General features: G+C 35.2%; 1 protein-coding gene across 1 annotated transcript; it reads right to left on the bottom strand.

Moving 5' to 3' along the window:
• Nucleotides 1-7,641: 7,641 nt before the first annotated feature.
• Nucleotides 7,642-9,989, bottom strand: LOC149533939 (polyubiquitin-like). The gene is made up of 2 exons (XM_089806038.1): nucleotides 9,921-9,989; nucleotides 7,642-9,454 (listed from the first exon to the last, which is right to left on the bottom strand). The coding sequence occupies exon 2, from the start codon at nucleotides 9,420-9,422 to the stop codon at nucleotides 7,821-7,823; it is 1,602 nt and encodes a 533-aa protein (XP_089662164.1). The 5' UTR covers nucleotides 9,423-9,454; nucleotides 9,921-9,989; the 3' UTR covers nucleotides 7,642-7,820.
• Between the last annotated feature and the right edge of the window lie 4,971 nt (nucleotides 9,990-14,960).

Raw genomic sequence — 14,960 nt, 5'->3', positions numbered from 1 at the left:
TTGAGGTTAATGGTTTGAAAATACGAAGTCAAAAGAACATTGATCAAGGAATTTGATAAGCAATACTATGAGGTACAAATTCCAAGGCAAGGAGCCTCCTGCGATATTAACAAGCACACTTCCTAAGACATCAAATACAAATACAGGACACATGGAAATTGCAAACTTTTGGAAGATGATGAGCAGAGAAGGTAGATCACCTCTAGTACAACAAATATTGGAAAGTGGTCTAGCCCATGCAAGAGGACATCCACTTGCAGTTTAGTGTGCGGAACTAGTTTTGAAATGTGTCAAGATGTATGATTGGAATTCCAGAGACATCAAGATCTTAGGAGGTAATATTATGGCAAGGCTAGATCCAATGTCTATCTCCATCACATTCAGATTGCCAATAAGAGAAGAATTCACAAAAATCTCTAAAGAAGGTGCTAAAGGATACTTCCATCAGAACAAGAAGACATGTTTGAATGCTATTGCTAAGAGTTGGTTGGATCAACCTAGAAGAGGACAGTCATAGATACCAAGAGTATTGTGTAGAAATATCTTTAATAAAGACATTTTTGATATGATAATTCTCCTCAATAGGATAGTGGGAAATCATACTGCTGAAGACTTTTAGGATTGGATGTTTTAATACATCAATACCATCACCACCAGAAAACAATTTATAGATTGAGGAGAAATGATTAGTGATTCCCTTCATTATCAATTAACCAAATTCAATGTGAATCAGGTGTTTTACATGTCCTCGTACTTGATGTACACAATTGCTAGTATAAAATCATGGCCTGGTCTTCATCCTTATGGAGAGTATAACTTAACCACTCAAATCTATAATTATTACCCCCAGTTGCAATTAAAACAAAGCAACATACATTTTCGCAAGGTGAACAATGATTTTTCTATGCTCATAGCTAGAGAGAGCTATAGGGAGATATGGGACTCCGAATTTCTCTTTAAGCAGCCAATCCCATCAATACTTATGGTAGCTTTTTCATACAATACTCTCGATTCACTTACATCTACATTGGAGGTTTTCAAAATTGTCCTCTTATGTTGCCTCACTTCACAGATGACAGGTTGGTGCTTTCAAAAGTTTGCAACCAAATTGGTCAGGTAAATAAAAAGTGCAAGGACAAATGATCAATTCCTTTCACAATAAGTATTGGGCGCTACAATTGTCTTTCTTCCTCAGATGTTCAAAATATCAAAAGATCCATGGTGAAGATGACTTTATACTCTTTCCACAGTCATTTCCCATTTGATGGAAGCGAGTATGTTAAAAACAATTTGACATTAGGACCTCATTATCTTCATTTCCCTACAATGGAAGATTATCAGGCAAACTGTGATAATGACTTCGAAGTGAGAAAAAGGGATTGGATGAGATTCATGGTGCAGCAAATCATTGATTACAAAATGAGATGGGATGTGACAATTATAAAAGAGAATGGATCAAACCTAATTGATCCTTTCTTCTTTGAGTGGATACAACTGCTAGAATTGTCATACATTAATTGGTCTCTACCAAAATTGAAAGACCTCAATGAAAGAACTTCCTTTGTAATTCAACGAATTGAGAATTGGTTAGAGAATAAAGTCAAAGAAGCCATGGCTACTACATCAACAAAAAGAGTCAATGCAAAGAAAAGTAATAATTTCCAGGAAGGTACATTGATTCAGCCATTCCATCTTCTATCCCTACTTCTTTTGGTTCTTTACATAACACACAAGGTGGAGATGATGGTGAAGATCCGGATAAAGGAATTGATCTAGTTTCAGCATGTGAGTTCAACGCAGTCACCAGGAAGAGGATATCAAAACCCAAGGAGAAGATTTTAAAACCAATCCAAAAAATGATAAAAGAAGCTCTTGAGATGAACACTTTACCATCATCATTCGTAGATGAGATGATTCAATCCATAGCATCCCCTACACACTCATTGTCTCCTGAAAGTGCAAAAGCAACTCAAGAGGTGCCAGTTGTAGAGAATGTGCATAACTTTGAATTATCATCTACAGTCCTACAAGTTCCTTTAGTAATCGACTCATCTACCAATATCTCAACATCTTGGTTACAACAAAGTTTGGAGAGAGAAAAAAAGGATGATCCAATTGGAAGCACTAAATCTGGATGTCATCACCAATTTAGTGCATAAAGGTACAAAGGTAAAGAAAACTAGAATAGAATCTAGACTGGCAATGAATCCTACCTCAGGATACCTATTTGTTGAAATTGCACAGCCAATCACAGAGAAGAACATAAATGAGGCAGATGAAGCTGATTTTAGCATAACTAAAGTGGATCTAGGTCGGACCACTCGCAAGGGAATAGAACATAATTTTTAAGTGCCAGCTGCTATCCTGATGGAACAATCACGAAGAGATAAAAAAGTTAAGAATCAACTCAAGCGCCAAGTTTGAGCCCTTTCTTCATGTATCCGATCGATGGTCGATGATTCCTTTCCATACCCTAGTTCATCTACAAAGATAATAGAAGAACCCAAGAAGATGTTTGATGAAGAAACCATTCAAGACATAGGAGAATGCCAAACTTATAGTAAAATGGTGAGAGCATGGATAAAATGCATGAAAGAATGAGCATCAAACCTATTTTAAGAAGTCAAGGTTACATATGCTACAACAGATCACGTACAATGAAACATTCAAAAAGAGAACTCTCAAGGAACAACAAACATTCTGGGGAGAAATTGATGCTAATTTAGTAGAGATTGAAGGAGTGGACAGCGATATAGTCAAATCATTTAAGTTAGTCACCAATGGAGAAGAAGAGCAAATTGACATATGGCTGGAAAACATTAGATGGAAGAATGATAGCATGAATCAACAATTGGATGAAGGAGAACAATTCTTAAACTCTTGCAACTACTGAAAGAGAAAGCCTTGGGGAATATACCAATGATTGTAGAAGGTATCCCTATTAGCAAACACATTCAAGATCCAAACATATCTTCCATTTTGGAATGCATAGAGGTAAAGATTAGCACCGAACTTGGTGGTAAACAAAGTTCAGAGGCTAATATTATGACGAGATTGAACAGTCTCTCAGTGGCACTGGGCTTCTGTATTCAAAACTGTCCAAGTTATGTCCTAGAATTGGATGAAGTTAAAAAGAGACACAATCTATGCAAGCTAAAACTGTAGAGATTAATCATCATCAAAAACAAGGCTTTGGCACAGGTCATCAAATCATTTAGATCATACAACGCAAACTTGACTCAACTACTCACAACACCTACAGATCAAAGAGTAAGCTCAGGAAATATCAATGATTGTAGTTGAAAGTTAGAAATGGATATAAGTTGTCTCAGATTTTTGTTTATATATTTTGTAAAGAGGTCAACTTTAGAATCAATTTTGATTTTGGTCAATGTCTTAACTTTTTCTAACTAAAGTTAAGCATCAAAAGTTAAAATGTTACAAACTATCTTCGGATTAGTCCAATCACTTTTTGAGTAGTTACGAACCCAAAAGGTTGGTTATTCTAAAATAGCTATAAATTCACGAATCTCAATGTAATAGAGGACTTTTTGGATTTTGGAATAACGGTACACAAGTTTTGGTGATAAGACAATTTTTGGAAAGTGTGTACAAAGGTTGTCTTTGTAATCAAAGTTTCTATTTATGTTCTTGGTACAAGGAAATAAAGGAACATGCATTTGAGTTCTTTTTCATTCTTCTAAATTGTATAAGTGTTGATTCTCTATAATGAATATTTCCATGGTATCGTGCAAGTGTTCATGAATTATTGAATTAGCATTGTGTCAATGATAGCTCTCAAGCGTAGTTCTTGTTTGCCTTCATTAACGGTTTACATCAATTTTATGGAAACATTGAAGTCGTATGATGCATTCGTCATCAATTATTTCCTTTCTATATTTTAAGTTGTAATCCTCTTTATTTAAAAATCAAAATTTTATTTTACAAAGAAATTGCCCTTCTAAACATAGAGGAAGACTAGATATCAAGGACCCATCCAACTCTTGGACACCATCATCTCTATTTGTAAGATGAAAGACATCATCATCTGAATAATAGACTCGCAATGTTCATTGCCATTCTCACACGAGAGTTTTCTGAATATTGCGGGTTTCCAATGCACAAATAAATTCACTATAGCATGAACTCTCAATTGCCCAATAGAGCCCGCTTCCTCAAACAGCCCTCGCAAGGAACCAGTCATGAGGTCAAGTATTTTAGCGATTCCGTTTTCAAGTAATCCAAATCTGAATAAAATATTCAATAGGATCAAAAGATGAGAAAGAAAAAAATGGAAGACTAATTGCCTCGCACCGGCGGGGAAGGTTTCAAGTCTGTGCTACCATGCTTCCATACACAAGCAGGTCAAGTATTTAGGTATTTCATTTTCAATTAATCCAAACCTGAATAAAATGTTGAAGAATCAAAAGATGAGAAAGACAAAATGGAAGACTAATTGCCTTGCACTGGTAGGAAGGTTTCAAGTCTGTGCTACCATGCTTCCATACACAAAAGCCCAATACATCTATAAAACCCTCACAGATAACCATGACATTCTTAAGCATCTAACTACCCAATATAATGTGAACATGGAAACCACATATTGGAACAAACTCCTCTTGCAACTATGACATACACCTCTTGAACCAAAAAAACTTCTTTTTCATGTGGCGTCATCCTGCATGAACTGCAGTGGTATTTATGGACTTACACTATACTTCAATCTGCCACATATTTTAAACGGAAACCTCATGAGCCATTGACATAGCTGTATTTACACTATAATTTCAATCTGCTACATATTTCAAATGACAATACATCTATAAAATCCTCACAGATAACCATGACATTCTTAAGTATCTAAGTGCCGACTAGAATCTGAACTTGGAAATCACATGTTGGAACAAACTACTCTTGCAACTATTATCAAAAAACATCTTTTTCATGTAGTGTCTTCTCCTACAACATCTGCAGCGTATTTATGGACTTTATTTGCACTGTAACTTCAATCTGCCACATATTTTAAATGGAAAACTCACGAGCCATTGAAATAGCTGTGTTTGCACAACAATTTCAATCTGCTACATTTTTCAAATGAAAAATCTTGAGCCGTAGAAATAGCTGTAATGTTTTTTGGTCTATGCTAACAGTGCAAATAATGAGGACTATATGGAAATTAAAGAATGAAGACATATTAAAAACAGTAGAGCTAGAAATCTTAGTTTCTTCGGAAACCATATGTTACTATTATAAATTTTGTGGACCTCTTACCGTAATATACTTTATAGACCTCTTGAATGAAGGGACTGAGAAAGTAAAAAAAGGAAGTTACATATATCATTGAGCAGAGTCAGAAAGAAAACGTTCACTTTGATGAAGCATTGGCCGCGCCGAACTCAAGAAAGAGATAAAGGAAATTATGGAAAAAGCACAGGACATCCGGATACGATGTAATTCCAATCTTGAGCTGTGATACACGAACCTAGAGCAGACATTTCAGCAGATCCATTCATCACTCCATCCAGAATGATAAGATTCTGGGCCAGCAGCTAGATTGAAGGAACCAGTGGCTCGATTCGCTTGGCTAAAGAGGTCTAAATGAAAATTAATCAGCATAAACTCTTCCTTTTTGTATTTTAATGTTACTATATACTTGACTAGGTGATGCTCAGAGTACTAGCCTGTATTGCTCCTAATCGGGAATTATATTCTGTATTGAAAAACTCTCCAGATGACGCTTTGAAATGGTGTAAATGATGCTTATTAATTAAAAGAGAAACACCAACTGCATGCTTATTAATTAAAAGAGAAACACCAACTGCAAATAGACAGATACAAGGCTGTTTTGAACAAAAACAAGCCATAATATGTTGAACAATATAACTTATAGTATATATGTTGTATGCTAAACTTAAAATATATAGTATATATGTTGTATGCTAAACTTTAAATATATTGGGATATTTTGTAAAATTGCTTTTAGCATCAATATTTCAAGTCACATTTTAAGATCTATCATAAGGATAAAATCAGGATCACAAGGATAAAACCAAGCATAAGGGGGCATAAAGAAAACATAGATAAAAGCTGCAGAGACCCAAACCTCAGAACTCATTAAATAGAGAGATGAAGGAAGATGGACCCAAATCTGATTAAATAGAGAGAGATCCCGTTTGGTTGCAAGCTTAGGAATTGAGAATTAGAATAGAAAATTTGAATGAGAATGGAAAATGAAGAATAGGAATGGAAAAATGCAATCCAATTTTGTTTATTCCTTGTTTGGTTATGCAAGCTTAAATTGGAATAGGGCTAACTTGCAATCGGCACCGTTTGAAAATATTTCTGAAGATGCAATCGGCGCCATTGGGAAATCGCTGAAATATTTGAAAATATTGAAAACAAAGTTCCCGCGCTCACCCCAAGTCAAAGCGGATTTGAAAATTTAATCAAATTTGAGAAAGCGAAAATGAATGCAAGAATAGCAATTCCAATTACAAGTATTTTTTGGAATGGACAAAAGCTCATTTTGGGACTAAAATGAGAATACGTATTCCTATTCCCTATTCCTATTCCACGCACCAAACAAAGAATACAAATCATATTCTAATTTCCTATTCCTATTCCGGTTGTATTACAGCAACCAAACGGGCCCATAAAGGAAGATGGAAGAGAGGGAGGAAGAAAGATATCTGATCATTATTGCAGATTGTGAAAATCTGTTTTCAAATATAAAGGAAGATGGAAGAGAGGGAGGAAGAAAGATATCTGATCATTATTGCAGATTGTGAAAATCTGTTTTCAAATATTTAGATAAATAATCTATAATATGAAAAAATAAAACATCTTATTCTGAGTTCTTTCAGATAATTATCATGGATTCTAGAAATTTGCTCTCATATATATTACTGTTTACATAATCCACAAACTGATATATCTATTGAACAAAACATCTTATTCCACCTCCTTGAACGAAAAATCTTATTCCACCTACCTATTGAAGAAAACTAAAAAATTTATTCCACCTCTTTAAAAGATAGACATCGATTAAAATTTTAGTTTTCAATGATACAACATTGACAACATAGAAACAAACGAAAAGAATACAAATTAACCACAGTCAACAGAACAATAACATGATACAATGTTAAAAGAAAGATACAACAGCAAAAACAATACTTGAATCAAAAAAGCAAAAACTTACTAATTTTTTAATCTAGCACTAAAATTATTGATTGCCACAGTTTATAAAAGACCAAAAACTGAGCAGTGTAAAACATTAAGCCTTTAAAATTGACCATCAGCACAAATCTAGGCTCAAACAGCATAATACACAGTAAACGATAATAAAGCAGAACTTCATGCAGACTACTTCAAGATATACAGAAATGGACTAACAAATAAGCTTAAGGATGATAAAGCAACTATTTTACTCAGGATTTATATTGCAAGACGGTTGGGCATATTGGAAGACAGATATAGGGAAAAAAACTAAATACAGCCTTAAATTTAACCATCACGGTTTAAAAAAATTTAGAGATAAAAAATTTGAAAGAAATCATTCCACCTTAAACAAACATGCTGATGAAAAATCAGAGCAAAGCCTAAAATATAGACAATGATCCCATTATAGGCTCAAAATCATAGACGAAATATCTAGCAGAAATTATCATATCATATAACTGTTTCAGAACATAGTAGTTTAATCGGCCATTCAGGCTCGAGCATAAAAAGGCCTACTTTAACATATTAAACTACGAAATGAAATTCTTATTTGCAACTTTGATCACCCAAGTATCAGAAGGGTCAAGCCTAAAAGCAGCCTACATCCCACCACGAAGACGAAGGACGAGATGAAGGGTCGATTCCTTCTGGATATTATAATCCGCCAAGGTACGCCCATCTTCCAGCTGCTTGCCAGCAAAGATGAGCCTCTGCTGGTCTGGCGGAATACCCTCTTTGTCCTGGATTTTAGCCTTCACATTGTCAATCGTGTCCGAGCTTTCCACTTCCAGAGTAATGGTCTTGCCGGTCAGGGTTTTCACAAAAATTTGCATGCCTCCCCTAAGACGGAGCACGAGATGAAGGGTAGATTCCTTCTGGATGTTATAATCCGCCAAGGTACGTCCATCCTCGAGTTGCTTTCCTGCAAAGATTAGCCTTTGCTGATCTGGGGGAATGCCCTCCTTATCCTGGATCTTGGCCTTGACGTTGTCAATGGTGTCCGAGCTCTCGACTTCCAGGGTAATTGTCTTGCCTGTCAGTGTTTTAACAAAAATTTGCATACCTCCCCTAAGACGGAGGACAAGGTGGAGCGTGGATTCCTTCTGGATGTTGTAATCAGCCAACGTCCGTCCGTCCTCAAGCTGTTTTCCTGCAAAGATAAGCCTCTGCTGGTCTGGGGGGATGCCTTCCTTGTCCTGGATCTTGGCCTTGACATTGTCGACGGTATCTGAGCTCTCCACTTCAAGGGTAATTGTTTTTCCAGTGAGGGTTTTCACGAAGATCTGCATACCTCCCCTCAGACGCAGAACCAAGTGAAGAGTAGACTCCTTCTGAATGTTGTAATCCGCCAATGTGCGTCCGTCCTCGAGTTGTTTCCCGGCGAAAATCAACCTCTGCTGGTCAGGTGGAATGCCCTCCTTGTCCTGAATCTTGGCTTTAACATTGTCGATTGTGTCCGAGCTCTCCACTTCAAGTGTGATGGTCTTTCCAGTGAGGGTTTTGACAAAAATCTGCATGCCTCCCCTCAGACGGAGAACCAAATGAAGGGTAGACTCTTTTTGAATGTTGTAGTCAGCCAGTGTGCGTCCATCCTCGAGCTGTTTCCCAGCGAAGATCAGCCTCTGCTGGTCCGGGGGAATACCCTCCTTATCCTGGATCTTGGCTTTAACATTGTCAATTGTGTCCGAGCTCTCCACTTCAAGTGTGATGGTCTTTCCAGTGAGGGTTTTGACAAAAATCTGCATGCCTCCCCTCAGACGGAGAACCAAATGAAGGGTAGACTCTTTTTGAATGTTGTAGTCAGCCAGTGTACGTCCATCCTCGAGCTGTTTCCCAGCGAAGATCAGCCTCTGCTGGTCCGGGGGAATGCCCTCCTTATCCTGGATCTTGGCTTTAACATTGTCGATTGTGTCCGAGCTCTCCACTTCAAGTGTGATGGTTTTTCCAGTAAGGGTTTTGACAAAAATTTGCATGCCTCCCCTCAGACGGAGAACCAAGTGAAGGGTCGACTCCTTTTGAATATTGTAGTCTGCCAGTGTACGTCCATCCTCAAGCTGTTTCCCAGCGAAGATCAGCCTCTGCTGGTCTGGAGGAATTCCTTCTTTGTCCTGGATCTTTGCCTTCACATTATCAATTGTATCGGAGCTTTCCACCTCCAGTGTGATGGTCTTTCCGGTAAGAGTCTTTACAAAGATCTGCATCTTGAGTGCTAGATTTCACTGTCTATATAAATCTGTTAAACATGTAAAAAAATACAAATGAGGCTTTTCAGAATAACTTGTTGATCTGATGGCGTACTTCATGGAAACCTCTAAAGTGCTACAAAACATCAATTTAAAAGGCATAAAGGCCCGATCTCCTATCATAATACCAAGATCTCAAATTTATATCCAAAGCATCCCAGACCGAGAGTAAAATCAAGCCCTAAAGATGCACGACCATCAAGCGATACTCTAAAAAACCATTCTTTAAATCTAAAACATCCTAAACTAAGAGAAAAATCAAGCCCTAAAGATGCACGAGTATTCTCATACAGAAGCCATGTGATGGTGGAAACTAATAAGCTCATACCAAACTCAAAAACCCTTGAAAAGTCTAAAATATCGATAGCGAAACCAGAAAATCACAAAAAGAACTTTGATCTACTCAACCACGGCAAAACAAATCCGCAAAGAAGGGATTAAATTGGGAAAACAAACCTTTCAAGGGAGCGGAGCACGCGAGCGTTCGAAATTGCAGAGAAGAGAAGTATCGAAATGAAATTATGTAAGAAAAAGAGGAACAAAAAGCTATATTTATAGAGAAGAGGCGACCCTTCGCCCGCTCCAAGACGCGTGCTTACGCAACTAGTAGTCCCCACGTTTCAAGTGGTCCATGCCAACGTTTACTTAACCCTCTAACTACGGTGCAACATATCTAGACCGTCCGCCGCTTAAATTAACACTTCCGTCCTCCTCTTGTTTCATCCGACATCCCTCCTGTACTGTCGTGTGAATGACATGATAATGAGTATTTTTAATAGATATAACAATATTTTATTAATATTATTTTTATTATTAATTATTCATCTATTATGATTATTTCTATAATTTTAACTTTTAGTAAAATTAAATAGTATATTGATTAGATGTAAATTTTAAAATTGATTTTTCATTTAACAATACTTTGGATTTAAGCAAAGTATATGCCAAAAATATAAAAATATAATAGTTAGCATTTTTTAAGCATTTCTAATTTTGTAATGCTAAAAATTTAATGGGAGATAAAATTTACTTTTTAGATTATAGTAAAAAATATTTTTAAATATTAGTAAAAAAATATTTTTAATTATTAGATAATTATGATTATTATTGGGAGAAATTGAAATTAAAAATATTAATTATTCATCATTAATTAAAAAATAGAATTGCATACTAATTTTTCTCAACCAAACTTATTCCAAGACTTTGAATACATTTTTCTCTAGTGTATGTAATTGAAACTAAAATGTTAGGTAGAAAAACTATTTATTATTAATTAGAAATATGTTTTTAAAAAAAACTTAAGAAGTCATAAATAATAAGCGATTATAAATTATTAAGGTCAATTGTGGAGGTTTTTTTTTATTTTATTTTTTGCAATAATTTTTTATTTTTATTTTTCATATCATACACTAAGTAAGAAAAATATTTAACATACAATTGACATCAAATTTCATAGCAAACTAATATAAATACTTATAATAATCTAACATCTATAAATAATTTTTAAAACTATTTTCATTATTGTTTAATAAACAATAACATTATATGATTTGACAATAATATGATGTTTATTATTTTATGAAAAAAAAAGTGTATAAAATTGAAATTAGAAATGTTAATTAGAAAATTTATTTACAAATTGCATCATAAATTAAAAAGTTATTTAAATTAAATACATATTATTAATAAGGCATATGAATAACTATTATTAAAATTTTATTTAAATTAAACACATATTAAAAAGTTAATAAATAAAATCATAATAATTTAATATTTACTAATAATAATCATCTATTACAATAGTTCATTATAAAAAATAATAATATTATTAACATACTATATAAATATTTTAAACCCATTAACAATTTATTAAAATACAATAGTTTTCTTTAAATCTTAAATCAAAACTTTAAACACACACACACAGAGATATATATAAATAATAATATTATTATTAACATACTATATAAATATTTTAAACCCATTAACAATTTATTAAAATACAATACTTTTCTTTAAATCTTAAATCAAAACTTTAAACACACACACACACAGAGATATATATATATATATATATAACAATTGACAATACGAATTTTGGAAATAGCACCTAACAAACAATGTCAGATAAAACAGAAGGATGGAAGTATCAGAGGAGTTGGGAGACTAACGAAAATGCAAATGGCACAGTGCAAATAAGTTGCATCGTAGCTGGTGCCTTAACTAGTGACTAACTCTTTTTTTTTTTTAAATATCAAATAATGTGATAAGAATAATGTGATAAGTAGGACAGGTCAAATTATGATATTGCTATCATGATTGAACTTTGTAGTTTTTGAGTCAAATTCATTGATCCATGTTTCATGAGTAGTTATTCAACGTGAAACCATCTCTCATAAGAATAAATGGAACACTTAGCACTCATTGGAACTAGGTGACGATCATAGAAGTGAAGCTAGAAAATACTTAATTTTTAATTTACAATATATTATTTGATTATGATATTGCTATCAAATTTAACTATGTAGTTTTTGAGTCAAACTCATTGACCCATGTTTCATGAGTAGTGATTCAACATGAATCCATCTCTCATGAGAATAAATGGAACACTTAGCACTAATTAGATCTAGGTGATGCTCGTAGAGGTGAAGCAAGAAGTCCCCCTAGCCCTAGCCCAAGAATTTTATGGTATGGGTATGGTAGAGGTCATATATTATAGACGTAACATTCCCACTCACTTGATGTGTAACAGTTGGCATGCTACATATAGAATCGTTTGCCTATAGAATGGTAGGGCCCTACTATTGTGTGGTAAATACCACTAAAGCCTAAAACTGTAGAAGAAATTAAGTGAAGTACCCTAGATACAAAATAGGGAAAAGTGTCCACAATTTCCCCACTACAAACTATGTTCTGTTGCTTAAGGGGCTACTTCATATAACTAGAGCCCTGCTACTCCGACAAAGGTCTACACCGACTTCTCCTACATATAGCGGAGTAGTATAGTAGAGTGGGAGTTGCATTGAATAGTCTAGCTTGTATAGTGGTGGTGCTTTCACTCGGCCAACAACCTTTGTTCGTGTCTCGATGTCCTTTACCTCTGCACCAGAAGCCCCTTCCTTTAGAATATTGGGGCAGATAATTGTTTCCTTGCTTCTACAGATCCATGGATCAATCTTAGGGTTGCTTGGATCCCTAGTTCTGCAGTTGCATACATCCAACATTCCATCATCCTGCCACCATGGGTTGCCTACCAGATAGAAATCAATTTGTTAACTTGCACCTTCCAACTAGAAGGCCCAAAATTTAGGAGGATATAGGTGGATGTTAGAAATAGATAACACTAAGAGAGGTGGGGGGGGGGGGGGGGGGGGAGTGTGGGGGTGAATCAATATTTTCAATCTTTTTGCCCACAACTAGATATTATTAATTACTCTACCACATGCATAAGAAAGTAAACCAATAATGTTGAACAATATAAACAACCATACAAAAAGAGAGCTCATAATACTATATTTTGTTAACTAGGGAAACCCTGGCCAAGGGAAAACCCCGATGGCGATGAAACCCACAAGATGATTCACTATATAAAGAATCTAGTTAAGGATATTGACCCTGTTAGGAGTCTATGAAGAATGTATAGTGTATCAAGTCCCTGTCAGAAGACTAGGCCTTGTTAGAAGCCTCAACCCTGTTAAGAGTTGGTGGATCATATACAAATGTGTGCAAGAAGAGCCCATTGCCCTAACATGCAACTATATAATTTAGTTCTTCAAGAGAGTAGATATACGTACAATATTGGATTATTTGTTGTACTTCACAATTCTTCTGATTATCACTTCTTCATACAAGCCTTTGGTAGACTGTAGACAATCTTCCCTTCTGTTCGCTCAATGTCATAATCAAGGAGTAACTGTGCATATATCAATTTGCATCATATCTCACATCATCATATCACATAACATAACTTCGCATTCACATCTCACATCTAGCTTCACAAAATGAAGTTCTTTACTTATATCAATCATATCAATAAATCCTTCCTTAGTTGGCTCACATATCATCCTTGGAGTCAGCTCATCAAGAATTAGTAATCAAAATAATTCTTCAACTCGTACAACTCAATTTGCTGACTTGCTCTGTTCTATTTAGTGAAGTATTTGCATCAATGTTTACTTCATAACTTGACCTCGGTTGACACTATGGGAAGTGCATGGAATAGAGGAGATCCTAGCATAGAAATTGTTTCAAATCAAAGCATGGAGTAGGATAGATCAAATTTGTTCCAAGATTGAAATCCAATTCTGACTTTAAATAGATTTTGCAGCCACATGTATGCATGTAGGAAGGAAATCATGTGGGAAGATGTTGATCAAATTTGAATTGATCAATCCCATTACTCGTCTGAGATGCAAGGAAAAATTGGATGAAAACCCAAGACTATCCATGGCAGAGTGTATCGAGACTAGGAACAGGCTTGAAGAGCTTATGTTTGACTTGCTCATAAAGCTGCGCTAGAGATTGGGCGAGTGAGAAAGTGTTGCAAATTTCAAACTATGTGAGGAACAGACCAAGGATGTTTATCTCACATGTATTGTTGAGGAAGCTTTTTCTTATTTTTATACCCAAGTACTCACACCAATGGCTTCATGAGAGATATGTCTCTTTTGAGACCAACTCACGAATGGAGGAATCTGCCATGGTCAGTTGGAATGTGAAATCAAACAAAATTTTGACCATCCAAGCACTAAGAGAAGGTGCTACGTGGCAATCCAGAGGTAGTTCGTGAGATCGAGATGTGAATAAGGAGTTGCGATGCTACGATAGCTTTGTAAGATCAAAGGAGGAGAGATTAAAACTTACAATCTTATGCCAACTGAATGATCAAAGATGTTAAAATCTAGATTTAGGATGCTATGAACCCTTCATGAAGTTGTAAGTCTAAAATATGAGGGCTATGATCCTACGTCGGGAGATTGAGGAGGCCAATATTGGAGTTGTGACCCTACGCCCATCATAAGGTCAGAAAGAGATGTATTTAGCCTTAAGATGCTACAAGATTGTTATAACATCATATGATCGTGGGATAAATAAAAAATTCAAATATTTCAAATGCATAAAATTGTGTGGGGCCTGCCTAGGTGAGATGATGAGTGAGAGATCAACACTTGGCATCCATTGGCAAGGGGAATTGAATAAAAAGAATTTTCAAAGTAGATATTTCAAATGAGTGCACACCCTAAAGTTTTAAATTTGAAGATTCAAATAAATTTGGTGTTATTATATAGTACTTTTGACTATATAGTATTTTTAAATTTTCAAAATTTTAATCCTCTGTCATGGCCCAGGGCCTACTTTTGAAAATCAACCTTAGAGGCATTCTTTTCACCCAAAATATGTAGTATAATATACCACCAAAATTGAGAGAGCCTAAATTTTCAATTTTTGTAACTAGTTTTTACACAGGTCTTCATCGGAAGGAGCTACAGGCAAATT

The sequence above is a fragment of the Cupressus sempervirens genome, chromosome 10 (genome assembly GCF_028749045.1).
Source record: "Cupressus sempervirens isolate cs-2001-9-10 chromosome 10, ASM2874904v1, whole genome shotgun sequence".
NCBI classification, from domain to species: domain Eukaryota; kingdom Viridiplantae; phylum Streptophyta; class Pinopsida; order Cupressales; family Cupressaceae; genus Cupressus; species Cupressus sempervirens.
This window is presented reverse-complemented; position numbering and strand designations above follow the sequence as displayed.

What these genes read in the sequence shown, in the direction of transcription:
- LOC149533939 (XM_089806038.1), bottom strand. Translation starts at nt 9,422, where the DNA reads ATGCAGATCTTTGTAAAGACTCTTACCGGAAAGACCATCACACTGGAG.